This window comes from Chaetodon trifascialis, chromosome 2 (genome assembly GCF_039877785.1).
Source record: "Chaetodon trifascialis isolate fChaTrf1 chromosome 2, fChaTrf1.hap1, whole genome shotgun sequence".
Lineage (NCBI taxonomy): Eukaryota > Metazoa > Chordata > Actinopteri > Chaetodontiformes > Chaetodontidae > Chaetodon > Chaetodon trifascialis.
Genome location: NC_092057.1, coordinates 6,042,621 through 6,060,158, shown reverse-complemented (window position 1 = coordinate 6,060,158; position 17,538 = coordinate 6,042,621). Strand labels below are relative to the sequence as shown.

The window sequence follows — 17,538 nt, the reverse complement described above, 5'->3', positions numbered from 1 at the left end:
TCTGAACCTTTCAGAAAGTGGATGCGCGGCCTTGTGCTGGAAAAATGCTCATTTCTGCAGTTAAGTTTAAGTTCAGATCTGCTCGAAATGGAAGGCCTGTAAGGACATTAAACTCCAACATGCGGCTCTGAATGTACGTACTGATGAACATTTGTACACACTCTGGTACAATAATGACAAATTTGTGTTGCGCACCCTCCTTGGATCTCGTCCAAGAGCTGTATTTTATCTACCAGCACAATTCTGGCATGTAAACAGCAATTGATCCACTCGCAATGCCTGGTCAGTTTCACACATTACTCTGCAAAAACACGCCTAGATAATATCGCTCGGCGGGTGAGATTCCATTAAAAAAACAGCGAGGGCAGATGATTGCTTCTTTGTGCGCAGCTTCATCTTCATGGACTTGATTTTAATGTTTAAGCAACTGAACGGCAACTGGAGATGAAAGCGCTTCTTGTGGGAGGTATTTTGAAATGACTGAAGAGCAGGAAATAAAGCCGGTGAAAGGAGTGACGGTTCAGCGGCGGCGTGGATCTTTCTTTTCTCAGGTTTCGCGGTAATTTATCTGACTTTAGGTAAAGAAGTGGGGGAAAACTCCACGGTGAAGGGTTTTTTTGCAGCGTGCAGCTGTGGAAACTGGTCATTTCAAATTATATCTTCATTGCATGATGCACCATGATGCGCAGGGACGCCTACAGTGTTCAGCAGAAGGTTTACTCCAAACCCACAGATATTCAGCGACTGTCAAACTAAGACAGAACCAGACATTTCCCTGCCACGCCGGAATGCTGATTGTGCTGTCAAGGTGACTGTCCTCGGCTTTTTTTTTTGTTTTTTTTTAAGAACAGCAACACAAACAAAGCAGGGGTTTAATGAGCATTTGTCACACACTCACCTACAAGAAAGCACACGAATACAAGAGGGAGCCTCCAGCACACAAAACCCAAAGCTTTGCTCTCATCTGTGACTTTACTATTACTTTTCAAACCTGTTTTACGTGAAGTTGAACACAATGCAATCAAAGACAGCAGAGATATGTGGTTCAAGGTTGACTGACGCGGTAGAACATATTGAAAAGCGTTCAGTTGAATTATGTTGGCAGGGTCACAGAAGCAGCGTTTCTGAAGAAGAAAACCTTCTCAGCTGAAGTTAGCGCAGACAATATTATGAAATGTAGTAACCTAATTTCTGAGTGATCATCTGCTGTTTGAGAGTCACAATATTCTGTATAAACAGCAGCTTTTATGGCATTTTACATTGGATTACCATAGCAACAGCACTATGCTTTTTTCCACTGCATTGACAGTGAAGTCATCAGTGAAGCAAAATCAACCGCCACACACCCTCACACACGCTCACACACACCTTTCCTTTTAGCTCTGACACATGAGTCCCAATATGACACAAGACCTGAATCTCTGAGGAAAAGTTTCTCACTTCGTCTGTTTTCTGTTGCATCAGGATAGTTTTCCACCGCTGAGCATGGATCAGCGACGCGTCTCACTGGGACTGACCGCTGATTAAGCCCAGGCCTCTCTACCTGCTGCTGCTACGCCTGTCAGGCTTTCCATTCTAGGTCAGCGTGTCGGCAGTTTACAGTGATTTAACGCTCAGAATCCCTCTATCTTCTTCAACACAGAGTCCTTGATTTCAGACAGAGGTAGAAAAAAGTCATTTCTAGCTGGCGACCATAGATTTTACTCACAGAAGCGACGGCATAACAGCTATTTAAAATTAGCTCTTGAGTTGGCTGATTTCTACAAGAAAGAGAAGGATGTAAAAGGCAGAGCAAACATCTCATTGATGCTGACTTCCACTGGTTTTAACTTCTCACCTCCCTGTAGTTTTGTACTCTGAGGTGTGGCCATACACCATCACATCATTGTTGGGTGTAGTAACAGGTGCAACCACACTCATCCAGTCCAATCAGAGATGCTGGAAAAGACCCTCAACAGTATTCTGCTAAGCTATTGATGCACTGCACACCTAACCGCCATGTAGTTATTTAACTACTGTGCATGATTTTATAGTAAGGACCAATAATATTTACTTTCCCAGTGAAACTTTAAAGAAATCCTAACAGCAGGAGCATGTGCACAGCTGCTGTTTGCAGGACTATGGGTTGCATTTAGCATTGAGATGAGTCTAATGAGGAGCTGACCTCAGAGGTTGAAGGACAGCGACATAAAGCAGGAATTCAGTTGCTTTGCTTTGTAATATTTTTCCCAGAAGGAGAAATCAACATTTTATTTAATCTGTGAGGTCATTTAAGAAATAGGTCTTGTATGTCTTTAGACATATTCAATGTCAAATGTCACACAGATGAAGAGCTGGGTCGCCTGTGAGAAGCAGCTCTGATGGTTCCTGAATGACCATAGATTCAGTGAGCTGAGATACTGGCTTTGAAGCTGAACAAACACCATACATACATAAACACAGAGGTCAAGAGGTCACCAGCGGATATAAAACTGGCCTTGGAGTGAATAAGTATGTTCAACTGATTTCTTTGTCAAAGGGCCAGATGTACATCGGTCAGGGTCTATGTTAGATATGGAAAAATCCTTTCTATTACAATTCTGAAACGGACCTTTGAATGCAAGAGATTCAGTCACAACAGAGGCCAATTCCTCCGAAGCGTGCCTCATCATGAGCATTCAAAATACAACGTCTCACTTTCTAATATTAGACTGAAAAGTGCAGCAGCTCTGTCTTTGCATTCTTGAGCTGAGTTTTGTCTGAGAATTGGTAAAAGAGTCTGGGAGTGGGAGTGGGGGGGCACAGAGCGAGTCATGAAGGGAATAACTTGGTCTAAATGGACTTCAGTGCACGGAGCCATTACAAGGCAAACTTTGAAGCAAGTATTACTGATGCTGTTCTGCTGCTTTTAGAAAAAGCTGCTGGAAGAAAAGCATTTGTTAACCAGACTAAATATTAAATACTGCATGGTTATATACTGACTGTCTGTACTGGTGGTTTAGAGAGCAGAATTCAAACCACTGTAGCGTAAAGATTCAGATTCATTACATCTGACATCTGTGGTGGATCAGGGCTTTCTCTAACAACACTGAAATCCACTGGAGAATCTTAATAGCGGCCATCTAATCTGTCTGAAGTTACCTTGGATCTCTGGGCTTTAATGTCGTGTGTTGTAAGATTTAAAACCACTCGGAGTCATCAGAACTGAGATTAAGATGTTGATCCACATCTCCATGTTCCCCCAAAAAACGAGGGGAGGTAACGACAGACGACCAATGAGACAGGGATGAGGGGGATGTGATCTGTGTGTGGCTAAACGCATACATATAATTTACTGCATGTTTAACAACTGGGTGAGATTTGCTGCAATAAACCCACTGATGACCAGTGGATTTATTTAGTCGACCTGAGGATTATCACGTCCTGTCGGCGCCTGCAGGCATGTTTGAGGTTCATATGCATGACTGAGCAATGAGACCAATGCTCTTTGCGAGGAGTGCAGAAATGTGGGAGAGACGCTGTATGTTTTTCTTTATTTCACACTCACACTGCATGCTTTCTGCACGATGAATGAATGAATGCTACGCGTACATCGTAACCACTGAAGTCTTGACTCTTTTTTGACCATTCAGAAATCCAATACTGCATCCAAAAAACAGGAGAAAGGCAGCATCACTTTGAACATTCTGCTCTGAACACAAAGCAAGAGGAAAAAGAAGAGCGCTGGCCCTCAGGTGGCTGTGAAGATATGGACAACATTCACTTTCATTCCAGATAACCACAACATGTAAAACACCCCTCCAATAATATCACAACAATCTCTCTGCAGCTCGTAATGAAGCTTTTGACAGCAGCCATGTGGGGAAGTGGCCCTTGAAACTGCTGAAAGTGAAAAATTTCTCAAATGCCAGAATAACCATTAAATCATCCATGAGCCAGATCACTGATCATTCTGGGGACCCCCCTTCAAATTTAGTCGGACTCTAAAATAAATCAGGGTGACTAAATGAAATCAGGCTTCATCCACACAGCGTCTGCACTGTTTGAACAGCTGACTTGGGGACAAACGAAGACAGTAAACATGATTAGGAGCGGTAACGCGGCTCCATTCAGAGCCTGGGATTCTCTGAGCAGCTGCTGTAGAATATCTCGCAGCACAGCAGAGCTCATGCATGTATTACCTCTTAGGGGGCTATTCTGACTCCACATTCCCTTTTTCTCGTCAACATCTTGGCGCTGCTGTTTTGCGCTCACATTAAAGGAGGTCTAACATTTGCTTGTGCGGGAGGAAGGTTGAAGCGGAGGAGTTTACGTGCGGGCAAACAACAAAAAGTCATGCAAAAATATGTTGATACTCATACAAACAGCATCTGTGCGCCTGTGATATGCAGTCTGCTGCATCAGTGCCGGAGGTGCAAAAGGAGTTCATGTGTTTACAGACCGGCATCGACACACATGCAAACATATGCATGCACAGTATGACACACATGCACATGCATCAATACACAGAGAGCACAAAGGTTTCCAGAGAGCTTGATCTTCTTCATCACATCATTACCTCTCCAATTTGTTGCACACTTGCTCACCAGCACTCACATACACACACACGTGCCCTGAGATGGGATGGTGCAGATAAGCTGCCGACTGTCCCCATCAGTCACCTCAGGGGACGTATATTTGACCGGCCTGAGGGATCTTCCCAACGCCGTCGCACAGTTAACCACAGCCAGACTGGTGATTGAAATGGGACTGGGTGCCCAACCATGCATCACCAGACTGGCTCTCTTACAGCGATATGACACTTCAACTGACCCTCCAGGGTCAGAGCTATTATGATGCTGGGTGGGGGTGGCAGGAAAGGGAAGTAAAGAGGGCGACAGAGGGAAAGGACATGGGAGTCCCTTAGCGAGACATTTAGAGTTTGAGGAAGGAAGCCTGAGTGAGAGGGAGATAATGAGGGAGTGACATGAAGGAGGAAAGAGGAGCACGGCCTATTAAAGAGAGAGAGGCTCAAATAATGGATTGAAGAGCAGGAAAGAGAGCGCAGATTTGAAGTGCCTTAAAGAACACCATATTTGTAGATTTTGTGCTCATTTATTAGTGAATTACCTGCCTTAGCTCGGGTGAAAATTAATTCAATAATGACGTGACTTGCAATTTTAGTCGAGCCACTAAACTACCAAAGTACACGGAGACAGTTTCTGTATTACCATAACAATTGAGCAATTGGAGTAATAATTTTTGCCCATCCTTGGAGGCTTCAATTACTCTGCTGTATTTATTTTGTGTGATTGGAATATGCTGAGCTCTTTCAAGATGAATTTGCTGAAAATGAGTTTCAATGCACTGGACCCCTGAGACCCTACAATGAATCTAAATTGCGTTTAATGGTGAGGGGATCCCTGGGAGTTGCCACAGGAGACAGGAATATATGCTCATCTCCAGAAGACGCTTCGCTCATCACGATAATTATTTCAATGCTTCAATTAATTTGACATCATTATTTGCATGTGCTGCCATTTTGCGCACCTGTTTGCCAGTGGGTCTGGGGAAAGCTGTGGGAAAATTAGGGCTGTCGTGTTGTGATAAATATGTACGTCACCTGCTGCACAGAGTGACAAGCATCCGATGTTAAATCCATTAAAGACTTTCATATAATGCCTGTGATCTGCCGTTCTGTAGGTGGAGGGAGCTTCAAGTACGACTGAATGGTGTAAAATTCAAAGAGCATATGTAAAGCTGCCTTTCACAGCACATTTGCACCTGTTACATCTGGATATTCACGCAAAAAAATACAATTTACAGGGAAATGAATATGAATTTGAATATTGACAATACATTTTAAAGCTTCTGTCTTGTAACACTCCTGCTCAAACACTGTTGACGAGTATTATAAATTCCCTTTGGAAAGAAATCTTTTTAAAACTCCACTGTCGCTGTTGTAAAGAGCCAAGAACATTACTTGTAAAAGAACAAAAGACTGTCGTGGAAAGAAAAAGGCAGCTTTTGCTTTCAGTGTGGCACGGCACAGAATTGACCTGATACTCCACGTGTCACGGCCATCATCTGCACTGACACTCTGATAAAAGAATGAAAAAAGCTAAAACGGAGAGATAAGTGCGTGGAACATTCAAAATTACAATGTGGCTCAGTTAAGCTCTCCTCTGCGCAGGCATCACGGCATGAACGAGCACACGCTGACACAACGCTGCATGACATTCACGTTAAAATGGTGAGGGAGGCAGGGAGAGACTCACCTCCTCAAAGACAGACCTGTGCTCCCCTGAAGGCCCTGAACGTTCGTCAGGTGGAACGGTGGCTGAAAGTCGCAGCAAATAATTAACCATTCAATGTATTAATACGTCTTCTCATCCAGCGGTTGATGTAAGAGATCCAAGTCTCCTGCTGGCTGGCAGATTTAAATCGGTTGGTATTTTAAGTGACACAAACATTTGAATTTTTCCGGCGAGCTTGTTTATTTGTATTTTGTATTTTGGGCAGAGGAGATTCTTCACATCAGGTTTTCTGACACACAGTGTCAAAACAGAGGCAAACACAAACACACACACATCTCCTCATTATTTTTGATTTGAAAAATAAGTCCAAAGCTGCAGTGGTGACAATCCAGCCAGTGATGAGCCTGATGAACAGCTAACAGCTGTGTTTACTGTATCTGTGCACCAGGAAGGAGAAAATGTTTTCTCAGTCTGTGTTTATAGTTTAAGTGAGATGAGAGGCTTCAGTTTTCAGCCGATCACTGGTCACATTATTCACTTTAATCCATGATAATGATAATGTGGCGTTACACTCTGCTGACAGTCGGAATAAGTGCACGTGTTTTTGAGTGTTTGCCTTGAACCCAGAATAATCTGAATCAGAGCAGCAGAAGTAGAGACATCCTGACTGTTCATCTGCAGTTTGGGTCTTGTTCCAGAAGTGTTGGAACCTACATTTCCCAGACTTGAATATCACCTTTCCTAAGACCTTTGTTGTCTCCTAAATGGTCACTTCCTCCAACTCCACACCTGAAGTCTGTCACACAGGCTTTCAGCTGAATATTTCAAACCTCGAGACCAAATTAAGATTACTCTGATGACATCTTCCTTGACATTTTTTCGCTCACACGGAGCCATTAAACAGCTGTTTAAACAAGCTTAGTGCTAATCCTGATGACGGGTAGAATTGGTGGAATGCCCCTTTAATTATTACCATCTAAGCGAAGCCTCATTCCCTTAAAGACCATGTTTGTCTACAGTGATATAATTAAATGTTAATTAGCTGCAAAGTTAATTGCAGAAGTTGGGGGCCACTGCTTTGCACACAGACAAACACACACACGATTAACGATCATACTCAGCATCAGCGTTTTCACCTCTGTGGAATGTGGGGCAGCCAGAGCTTTAAGAGAAGCTAAAAAAAGGAAGCACGTCACACCTCTCCTCAAACCACTGCAGCGGCTTTCAGCACACACAGTTTACTTTAAAGATCGGTTGCTTATCTCCGAGGAACTTGAAGGCACATTGAAGACACAGTACGTCCTCAGAATGCTTCAAAGCTACACGGAGCGCTCCAGCCAGCTGGCAGCGGTCTGCACCGAGGGTCAACTCAAAGCCTGAGGAAGCTGCCTTCAGCGTGCGTGCTCCTCGCTGCTGAAGTGACCTTCCTGAAGACTTGACTCTGACTGTCATTTCTCTCAAAAGCATCGTAGAAAAAAATCTGTTTCCTTTCAATGATTATTATTGTGCCTTAGCCACGGAGCAGTTTGTGTGCTGCGCTGTCAGACTGAGGCTCAAATTCCTTCCTGTCTGCTTGTTGTAAATCTGGAAATGATTCTTTATCTTCTCTGTGCCTTTATAATTTCCATTTGAAGCGCACTGAGCTTTCCATTGTGTGTGAAATGTACTGCGTGATTTAAGTCTGGCTTTCTCTGGATCTACTGTTGCCTCTGGGAGGAAGCCTGCAGCTGCTGAGCCCTCACAGAGGCGAAGACCATGTCATTGACAGGAGGATGAGTGCTCGGTTACTATTCTTATTAATGAGTATGCTACCCTTTCATTTTTCCTTGAAAAGAATCCATTACACAGTACAACATATTTGAACATATCAAGTACTTAAAGTGTAACCTCCTTCCAGAATTTCCTTTATCAAGATCAATAAATGTTGGATATAAAACATGCACATATCCATTTTATCCTTTTAAAAATACATAAATTAAACACTCTCTTTGAAGGTTTGACAGACCTGAGAAAGCTTTGACAGATGTACTGTACATCGAGCACACATTCAACCAGGGCAGCGGTTACAGGGACACGGCAGCTCTCTGTGCCAGCTGTCAGCTCTATTTTCTACCATGACAGAGAATTTACATTCAGACAGTCTTTCTGCTCAAGTGCAAACCCTAAAGCCACAGCATCATCTGAGTATGAATTCAAGCAGAATGAACGTTTAGAAACCAATGCAAGCATTACAAAGGCTTTATTTGATTACTGCAGAGTATACTGGTTTGCCTGATGGGATCTGGGAAAACCAGTCACATGTTGAAATTTTACCTTTTGTTGATTTTAAAGAATTTTGAGAAAAACGGGTTTAGAAAAACAGGTTTAAAAACAAGGACTGTAAATCAGAACACGACCAGCTACCTCAAACCCTCTCCGTCTCTGAGGCTTCGACATCTCTCTCCTTGCACAAAAGTGCGCATTAATATGACTTCGTCTTCATGTTATGTGGTTTACTATGATTAGGGTGACCAGATGTCCGGCTTCATGCAGGACAGTCACGCATTTCCATTACTTTTCACACACCCTGCAAATTGTTACATTGTTGCGACATTGTCAATAACAATTTACGGGACGTGTGAAAAGTAATGGAAATGCGTGACTGTCCTGTATGAAGCGGGACATCTGGTCACCCCAACTATTATAGATAAACCGTCTTCATAGGCTATGTAGACTAACAAGTTAGGGGCAGATTTCCTGCGCTGATCGTTTTGTCATTTGTAGGAGATAATGACAAACAGCGTGCCTAATTTAAATAACGTTTTTAACGTATTAAACGAGCAAAATATAATGAGATATTTTCAGGAATGATAGACAAGCTGTTGTAAAATAATAATTCAATGAAAACCCAATTTCACCAATATTTTGCCTTTCAACTATTTTCTCGTTTTCCTGGAAAAGTGCCAGCGCGACATCTGAAGGGTTTTCCTAGATTCCATCACATATGCTCACATGCAGCCTGTTGTGTGAGTGTGTGCATGTTTTCAGGATAATGACTGTCATGTTGAGCCCGACATAATCTCTATATGAGTGAACTCTGATCACATGTTGTTACGGCTCGCTGTATTGACTTCAACATGCAGTTTAAACTGAGTGCTGCAGGCCAGGAGGTCCTCATACATGCTTATTGTGAACAGCGGGAAGCCTCTGTCGCCTCAAAAGAGAGAAACAAGGGAGCCAAGACGCCAGTTTTTGATGCCATCAATCTCGCTGTGGAAGACCATGGGAATAATTTCTCTGTTTTGGCTTTTCCCGTTAGGAGACTTGACCTGAGCCACAATGAATTGTCTAGAAATAGAATTCCAACATCTCAGCGGCATAAAAAATGGATGAGGCCATCTCGACGAAAAGTTCAGAAGGACCCTCTCTCCATTCTGTCTCATGTTTTCTCTGCGCAGTTCTTGTGTTGTCCCTTCTAGCCGCACTTGGGGTATGTGCATGTGTCAGAATCGAGAAAAGATTAAGGATGTTTTCAGATATGCCACTAATTCTGACTGACTTCTGCATTAGTGTAACTGTCAGCGAGTGGCTGTGCGTTGGTGTGTGTTTACAAGGGTTACGTTTGGATTTATTTCAGGCCATAAACCTTGGCTGTGTTTCTGGGCCATGAAAGACAGATTTGACATTGCTGAGAGTGTGCGAGTCCATATGTCCATCATCTAACGCGCTCATGAGAATACCAGGAAAGTGTGGGATAGTCCACATTCGAATCAGAGAGTAAACGCAGGACTTACCAAGGCTGAACTCCACCTGGGGCAGCTTGGGTGTAAGAATAACACCTGAGAGACAGAAAGAAAGACAGACAGACAGACAGGGTGGAGCGGAGATAACAGTAGAGGGAGTGGGAAATAAAGATAAGGAAGAGGAAATCATTAGGACAATGCAGGAAACAAAGAAACAACACATTGAAAGTGAATCAGACGCAGTTTGATGGAGGTTTAGGACACGTGAGGCTCCAAGTAATGATTGATTATCGATTAACCTGTAAATTACTGTGATGAATCAGTTAATCATTTAGTCAACTGAATGTCAGAGATGAGTGAAAAATGCTGAGATGTCACTTTAAATTGACTTGTGTACAGGATGAGCTGTCCAAACCCTAAAGACATTTTATGTACAGTGTTAAAAAACAAAGAAAGCAACAACACTTTGCTAGCAGCAGTAAATAATTAGGATGCTTTCCCTCCTCAAATGACTATTTATCACAACGGTTGATGATTATTTTCCTCACAATTGACTGTCTGATTAATGAAGAAATGTTTCAGCCCTAATGAAGCCTTCCTCTATTGTACAGAAAGTGATTAAAGATAACTAAACAGCCCGGAGGACAGGGAGTATGAAGTCGACTTAATTCTAATCCATTTTCACCAATAATGCACCACGGCACAGACACAAACTATTTTAATTATATTAAGAAATCTTCAGAGAGTATCCGTGCAGGGTGAGAGCATGTCAGACTACCAAAATGCCTCAGTAGTAGAAGTTACTGTTCGTTTAAATTATGCAAACACGCTGAAGTCTGTGTGAGTGTCAGGACGATCGAGACGAGTCTCGAGGTGTCCGTCCGTCCTTGAGGGCTAACGCCTGGTGATGAGTAGAGGACTGACTGCTTCTATCATCTGTCACCAGTGCTGTCTCTCGTTTATCACTCTCCCAGTCCGACACGCAACCATTCCAATGCAAACAGATGAAACACCTGCATGATGGTGAGACACGTGGAGGGGCTCTAAACCACTAAACGCCGTTTTCCTCTTCCCGGGGTGCTTGGACACAATTGGCCCCTACAAGGCTCATCAACCCCTCTAATGGGCCATGGATACTCGATGCCTGCTGATGTATGGGAGGCACACGACTTTAGGTAATAGTCATTTTACATAATGAGGATCCTTCACAAAGGCTGGAAATGATTTACTTGTGTTTCATAATTACTTCAGTCACCAACTTTTAAGTCAAGTCAAGTCCATTTATTTGTGAAGCCGTTGGTCACAAAGCGTGTTTTCAAGGTCTTCACACAGAATGCGTTTGCTTAGATCTGCCCAAACAACAATCACACAACAGTATGATGCAATACTCAGGTAACAAACACTGGAGAGACGTAAAATCCATCCTGCCTCTGCTAACACCACCCGTACCTCTGCACAGAACAGGCCTGGCTGAAAACACAGGGAGAGCAAACACTGAGGAAACCTGGAGGTGAGGCAGGTAAAGCTGTCAATCACCTGAACAATTAACAGTTATTAAACAGTTGTTTTCCTGGGATTTTGTATCCGTAGGAGCTTCCTACTGTACCACAGGTATGCCGATAGACATGACCCAGAAATACATGCTTGTGACTGACAATCTCTGTGGGCAATGTCACAGCATCAAGAGAATTTCAAAGGTGTCGCAGATTAACTGTATGTCTTGGTGCGCTTTCTTCCACCCACTCCACCATGTCAAGATAAGTTGTTAACATGCGTGAAACTGTGGAAGTATAAGTAAACAACAAACAGAAATCCATCCATATACAACAGGTCTTATGCAGCACAGAACACTGCCTACGTGGCATCCAGCATAGTGTATTTCTTATCATCACTCCTAAACATTTGAGACGCTATCATATGTTTTTGCTTTATAAGTGTTAAATTATTTCCAAAAACGCTGAGTTTAGTCTTGGTAAATTCAGGCGTGGTCAAACCAGCCCTTCAGAAGTTTCAATTCTCTTTGGAGCGCTCATTTACATTCATGCAAAACAAACAATGTTACAGCGATTGCTAATGAACAACAAGCATAAATCACAGAGATCATTAGCATTACCCGCTGCCTCTGGAGTCACTTGCCTACTGAGGCTAAGAAAACCCAAAGCACGCCAACTCGCAGTGCTCATACAAATTCACAAATTTGTGAATAAAACATCAATTTGCCGGCGTTTTCTCAAGTTTCAGTGAATTTGGCTGCATCAGCTGCACAACTTCTCGGGACATTTGAACGAACAGGCTTATGCAAACTTAGGGCAACACCTGTCATGCGCGCATCTAATTAATCAAGTGCACACACAGCAAGTTGACGCACGCACACACGGTTTCACGAACAGGCCAATTATGCGTGTAAATAAATTTTCTATCTTATCTGTTTTTCACGTTATTCTCATCATCATCCCATTTCTCGAGGGTCATGTCTCCTCATGCTGTCACCACTCAGGCCTCCTTGTGAGTGCTGATGAAACTTTAATAAGCCTGGATGACATGTTGTGTGGTGGCAACAGAAAGCCCTTTAGCTATGTGGGCTGAGACAGTGCCAGCTGCTGGGTCTTGTCTTGGGTGCTATCATAAGGGACTGTCACTTGAACAGCCCAGTTACTGTGGAGGACTCCATCTGTGCGAGACACAAACTTATCTCCAGTGATAAAAAGCAGTGCGAAATATCTGTCTTAGCAGAAATAATTGAATGCAGATAAGAAGTAAAGCTTAGTCCAGGTCTGATACGGGTTGGGGTTACTGATCATGAGACACAAACACACGGCAACTGGATACGCTTGGCAGTGAAGCAGGAGGACGACCGGAGTTTAAAGATGTCTGAATTTCAGAGCACAGCTTGTGTGTGTGTCAAGTATTTATAGAAGGATCGTGCCAGATGCTTTGATTGTACGACAGGTAACACAGATTATGTTGCATCTCTGAGAGCGAATACTGACTACATGACATTTAGGAGGGTCGCTCTGGAAACTGTTGTTCACATGCTCGCACTGACTCAGTATCCACAGTTATTAAAATCATGAACAAATTATGCGCACGCAACCTGAGGACAGAACACCTGTTATGTACACTGTGAGATCGTTCCTGTCTTGGAGCACTGAGCACACTGCATGGCATTAACCCCTCAGTGAGAATCAGGCTGACCAAAACAAATAAACAAAGCCTAATTACAACAATTAGCCATTACATGGGCAGAGGTCAACCGCCTGCACTGTCCACCTCAATCACGTCTCCTTTAGCACACACAGCTCACAGGTGACACAGCGCCATTGTGGGGATAAGTATGTGGAGAAAAGTGGAACAGGTGTGGTATTTAAAATCGATATCCGCTGGCATTATGAATATGGTAATGAGCTCAGCAAGGCGGCAGGCAGGCAGGCAGGCAGGCAGGCAGGCAGGCAGGCAGGCAGGCAGGCAGGCAGGCAGGCGGCACATGCAGATGTAACTCCCAGAGGGGCCCAAAGCAAATGAGGTGTGCCCGCCCGCTATACTGCAGTTTCATCTGGCTCTAGAAATAACAGCACAGCCCCACCGTACCTCCAATCTATCACCCCCCGTCTGCGGGTGGTATCAGCGGGGAAAAAGGCACGCTGAAGGGAGAGACGAGGGTAATTTATTAGGATGTGAGCAGACCAGGTGATTCCTCTGGAATGACAAAGTTAATTAATGTACAGGGGCTTAAATTGTCCATCTTGCAGATGATCATTTAACCCTCTTCCCCACTCATTGGCCTGCTTCTTCACCCACTGCACAGTGATAACCACTCACTAGCTTCTAGCAGATACTCTGAAAGGAGGGATGGAAGCAGGAGATGTGGGGGAGTGCGCGCACAGATTTCACATGGGATTGCTGCTTATTCCTGACTCCACAAAAAATAATTGTGGGAAAAGCTCCAGAATACTGCCTGTCGCTGCTCCGGTCCCCGTCATGTGCTACTGGCTCAACTAAGAAAATCAGGCAATTTCCAAAAAGAGCTCTGATAAACCCCTCGCAGTGAGGACAGCACACACTCTTAATCACTCCATCTTATCCTCTTCATGAATAGATATTACATATAAGAGCCAGCGCCTAAGAACAAATGCTGTTTATATTTTGAATATTATCTACTTTGGATTTTGACGTGATATTTATAATTCACTTACGTGTCTAGCTCACCGTGGGGTTTCATATTTCAGGGATATAGCTGGCCATCTCCCATGACACCATTCTACCCCGACCACAAACACCACCATCTCCACTCATCCTCACTTCATATGCACACACATGTGCGCACGCTAATTGCCAGCGTTCTTTCTTCAACTCCTTTTGTACGATCTTGCCCTCCTCCGTTCTTCTCTCGTCTGTAGTTTGAATTGCCTAAACAACACCTGCGCCTCCTTTCTGATGATTCAGTCATTGCCCAGACTAACACACCTCTAACTCGATTGATGTTTGCACAAACAGGCATCCCATTAGGACAAGTGTTTCTGAATGGGAGAGTGAGTTATTGTCACATTACTGCCCTGAGAGATTGAGAGGGGACAGATGGTTTTGTTGCCAGCGTTTAATGAAGTGTTGTGAATCAGTTGGGTGTGTTGAGGAGTTCTTGACTGTCGCCTCGATGGGACATGATGATGTCAAACACTGTGTGATGAAAACGCAATTAATTATGCTGCGGCTTCCATTGAAAACTCACGCGCCCATATGCAAATTCTTTAACAAACAGTTAATAGTTAAACGAATATCACCTCTTGTGGTGGAGAGTTTGTAAAATGCCAATTCAGTCCCACCTTAATAAGCACTGAGCAGCAGCCTGTTTGGTCCCACTTTTCTCTCCTGTCAAGGAGGAGGAGATAAACTATTTCACCTTGCGACTGATAATGCGGGGTTGTCAACCTGTCTTTCGTGCCAAACATGGTAATTATGTGCTTTGCTCTTCCCTTTTGTCTCCCAGGATGCTCAGGGGAAAGAAAACAGAGGTACAGTGAGGCGTTTGTCATTACGGTTACACTCCCACACCTGTCAGATGTCATCTCCAAGCTGTGACAGTGTGATAGTAACGCATATCTAGGGTTCGTAATCAGGTCATAACTGGAGTATGGGCATGTGTGTGCGTGCTGACGTCTGTGCACGTGTGGGTTTATGTGACTGTTGTGTACACATTTTGTTATTTGCTCATGTGTGTGTTTGCATGTGTGTGACTGTGCACGTAAGCCAGTTCAGCGGGTGTCTGTGTGGTTCAAGGCAAAGGAGACAAGGCATCATGAATTGTGTTTTCGTTCCTCTTTGTACGGCTCCATCTACTTATCCCCACGGGGAGGACGATGGTGTTGAGCTTGCATGCCAATGCAAATGCTTAGCAGCGCTGCACGCAGTGTCCTTTTGGTGAGCAAAGGTATTAAACTTGGAGAGCAGGCTTTGTGGCATCACTGATACGGCTAATCTCTTTAGCATTCTGCTGCCGTGATGGGCACTGAGACATCTAGTTTGCCTCTGCCAGTGCTCATTAGTGACAACACATTCAGGCTACATGGAATATGACTGCAGCAGGAACGAAAAGCACACATGCATGCACATTCTCATGCACACATGAGCGCACACATGAGCGCACACAGACATGTCAACAAAGAGTGATTTTCAAACTTCTCCCTGTGGAGCCACTAAATCCAACTAAATGCGCACAAAAGTAGGAAAGGCAGACTTTTCTGACATGATTGACACAATTTGAGAGACTGATTTTAATTCAACCACACTGCAAGAACTGCAGACAGGTCACCAAGTTTTAAAACTAATTCCCTGCAGTATGCATAACAACATGCAATCTATATGTGTGTGGAGATGCTGACACGACTATTAAGGCATCAACATGATATTGCTCCAAAAAGCAGCTGAAAAATCTTAGAACTTCAGCATCAATGAGGAGTGAGCTCATTTCACTTTAAAACATTATAAATAATTTTACAAGCAAATAAAACTGCACCAAATTCAGTCACTTGATTATTGATCGTTGTGTATTTAAAACTGTCCCCCTCTCTCACTGGCACCTCCACCCTTTGCTCTCTCTCACACACACACACACGCACACGCACACACACACACACACACACACACACACACACACACACACACACACACACTTTCTCTCTTTTTCTCTGTGTTTTCAAGAGCGAGAGAGATCCAGTGCAAACAAAAATAGAGGGAAAACATGGAAAAAACAGACATCATGGGGACGAATGCTGACAGAGACAGCAGCATGCTGTACATCAATTCTAATAGCAGACAAGGTGTGACAGAGTTTAACTGTAAAAGGAAGGACAGAGCAGAGGAGACAGATGCAGAGACAGACAGACAGACGGACAACAGTGCAGGTAGCTCACCAGCAGCAGTCAGTCCTTCAGGGTTGGCGCTCAGCTCCTTCATGTCAACCATGCAGTGTCCCAGGTGTTGGGTGCCGTCCTCCATCTGTCCAGCTTGCCCCTCACTTCTCCCTCCTCCACCTCCTCTCCTACCTCCTCCACGAAAGACCACAGTCCAGTCCAGTTCTACGGCTCACGCGCAGCCTGCCAAGCAGAAAAGCTGTCACAAAGATAGCAATCCGCTCGCCTCGCTTCCTTGCCGCCTCACAGCGCGCTCTCTGGCAGCATTAAAGATGCCTTTTGGAAACTAATACGGAAGAGAGGGACAGGCGAGGGACCTGGAGCAGCGGCAGGAGGGAGGGAGGGAGGGAGGGAGGGAGCGAGAGCAGCAGAGGGGAAGGGAAGGGAGGAGTGATGAGGGAGTGGGACTCAGAATGAAAGAGAAAGCAGGACAGAATTGATGTTATGTGCGATACACAGCTCTATCCATCAATCTTGGGCTGTCAGTGGGGCACCTAGACCAGACTGCAAAGCACACACAGTCTGAAAGACACAACTCTGCCCCCCTCTCCTCCCGTTTCTCCTCTCACTGCGCAGCCAATGCTGCATCCAGACATGGCAGCAGGGGTCCCTCTGATTTCTGACATCCGTCCCCCTCTCACCGCTCCACCACCCCTTCCCTTTTCCTTCTCTAGAAGCTAAACAATTAACAAGCATCTGACTGCTGAGCCCCATACGGTGGAAACCAGCATCTTGCAGCGTGTGATTTCGGTTTGTACATATGGTAGAGGACAAGAAGACGGGGAGAGGGGGTGTGAGAGGACTCATAGCGCAGTGAGTGTTTCAGTGTGGCGTAATGCGATTGCGGAGTATAACCCGACATGGCACCTTCACTACAGGGTTAAATCAACAGGTTAACCAGAGAAAGTGACAGGAGAGCAGATGTCTCTTGTGAGGCAAAATGTATCTGCATCACAGAGTATATCTGGGCTGCACATCTGCAGACACTCAGCAACAAAGGATTCTTTTTAATCAGCAGTAATTTGTAATGAAGAGTTCCACTGGCAGAAAGATGCAGCTCTCTTCCGCCGTGTCTTTATTTGTTCCCCTCGCCGCCTCTCCACCCACTCATACTGTGAAGGTTATTGTTAGTTATTTGGCCACCAAGGCCATGATGCTACAGTAAGACCATATCTGAAATCAATGTTAATTTAT

The 17,538-nt window shown here is 44.2% G+C and overlaps 1 protein-coding gene across 2 annotated transcripts in view; it reads right to left on the bottom strand.

Annotated features, from left to right (window-relative positions):
* Nucleotides 1–16,922, bottom strand: part of inpp4b (inositol polyphosphate-4-phosphatase type II B) — a 123,027-nt gene extending 106,105 nt beyond the window's left edge. The window contains exons 1-2 of one of the 2 annotated variants that reach the window (XM_070980398.1): nucleotides 16,345–16,922; nucleotides 9,989–10,033 (exon numbers count right to left, since the gene is read on the bottom strand). In XM_070980398.1, the coding sequence (XP_070836499.1) occupies nucleotides 9,989–10,033; nucleotides 16,345–16,429 (130 nt within the window). In that variant the 5' untranslated portion in view covers nucleotides 16,430–16,922. The remainder of the gene's footprint in view (nucleotides 1–9,988; nucleotides 10,034–16,344) is intronic. The other variant, XM_070980405.1, reaches the window with a different exon arrangement.
* Nucleotides 16,923–17,538: the final 616 nt, after the last annotated feature.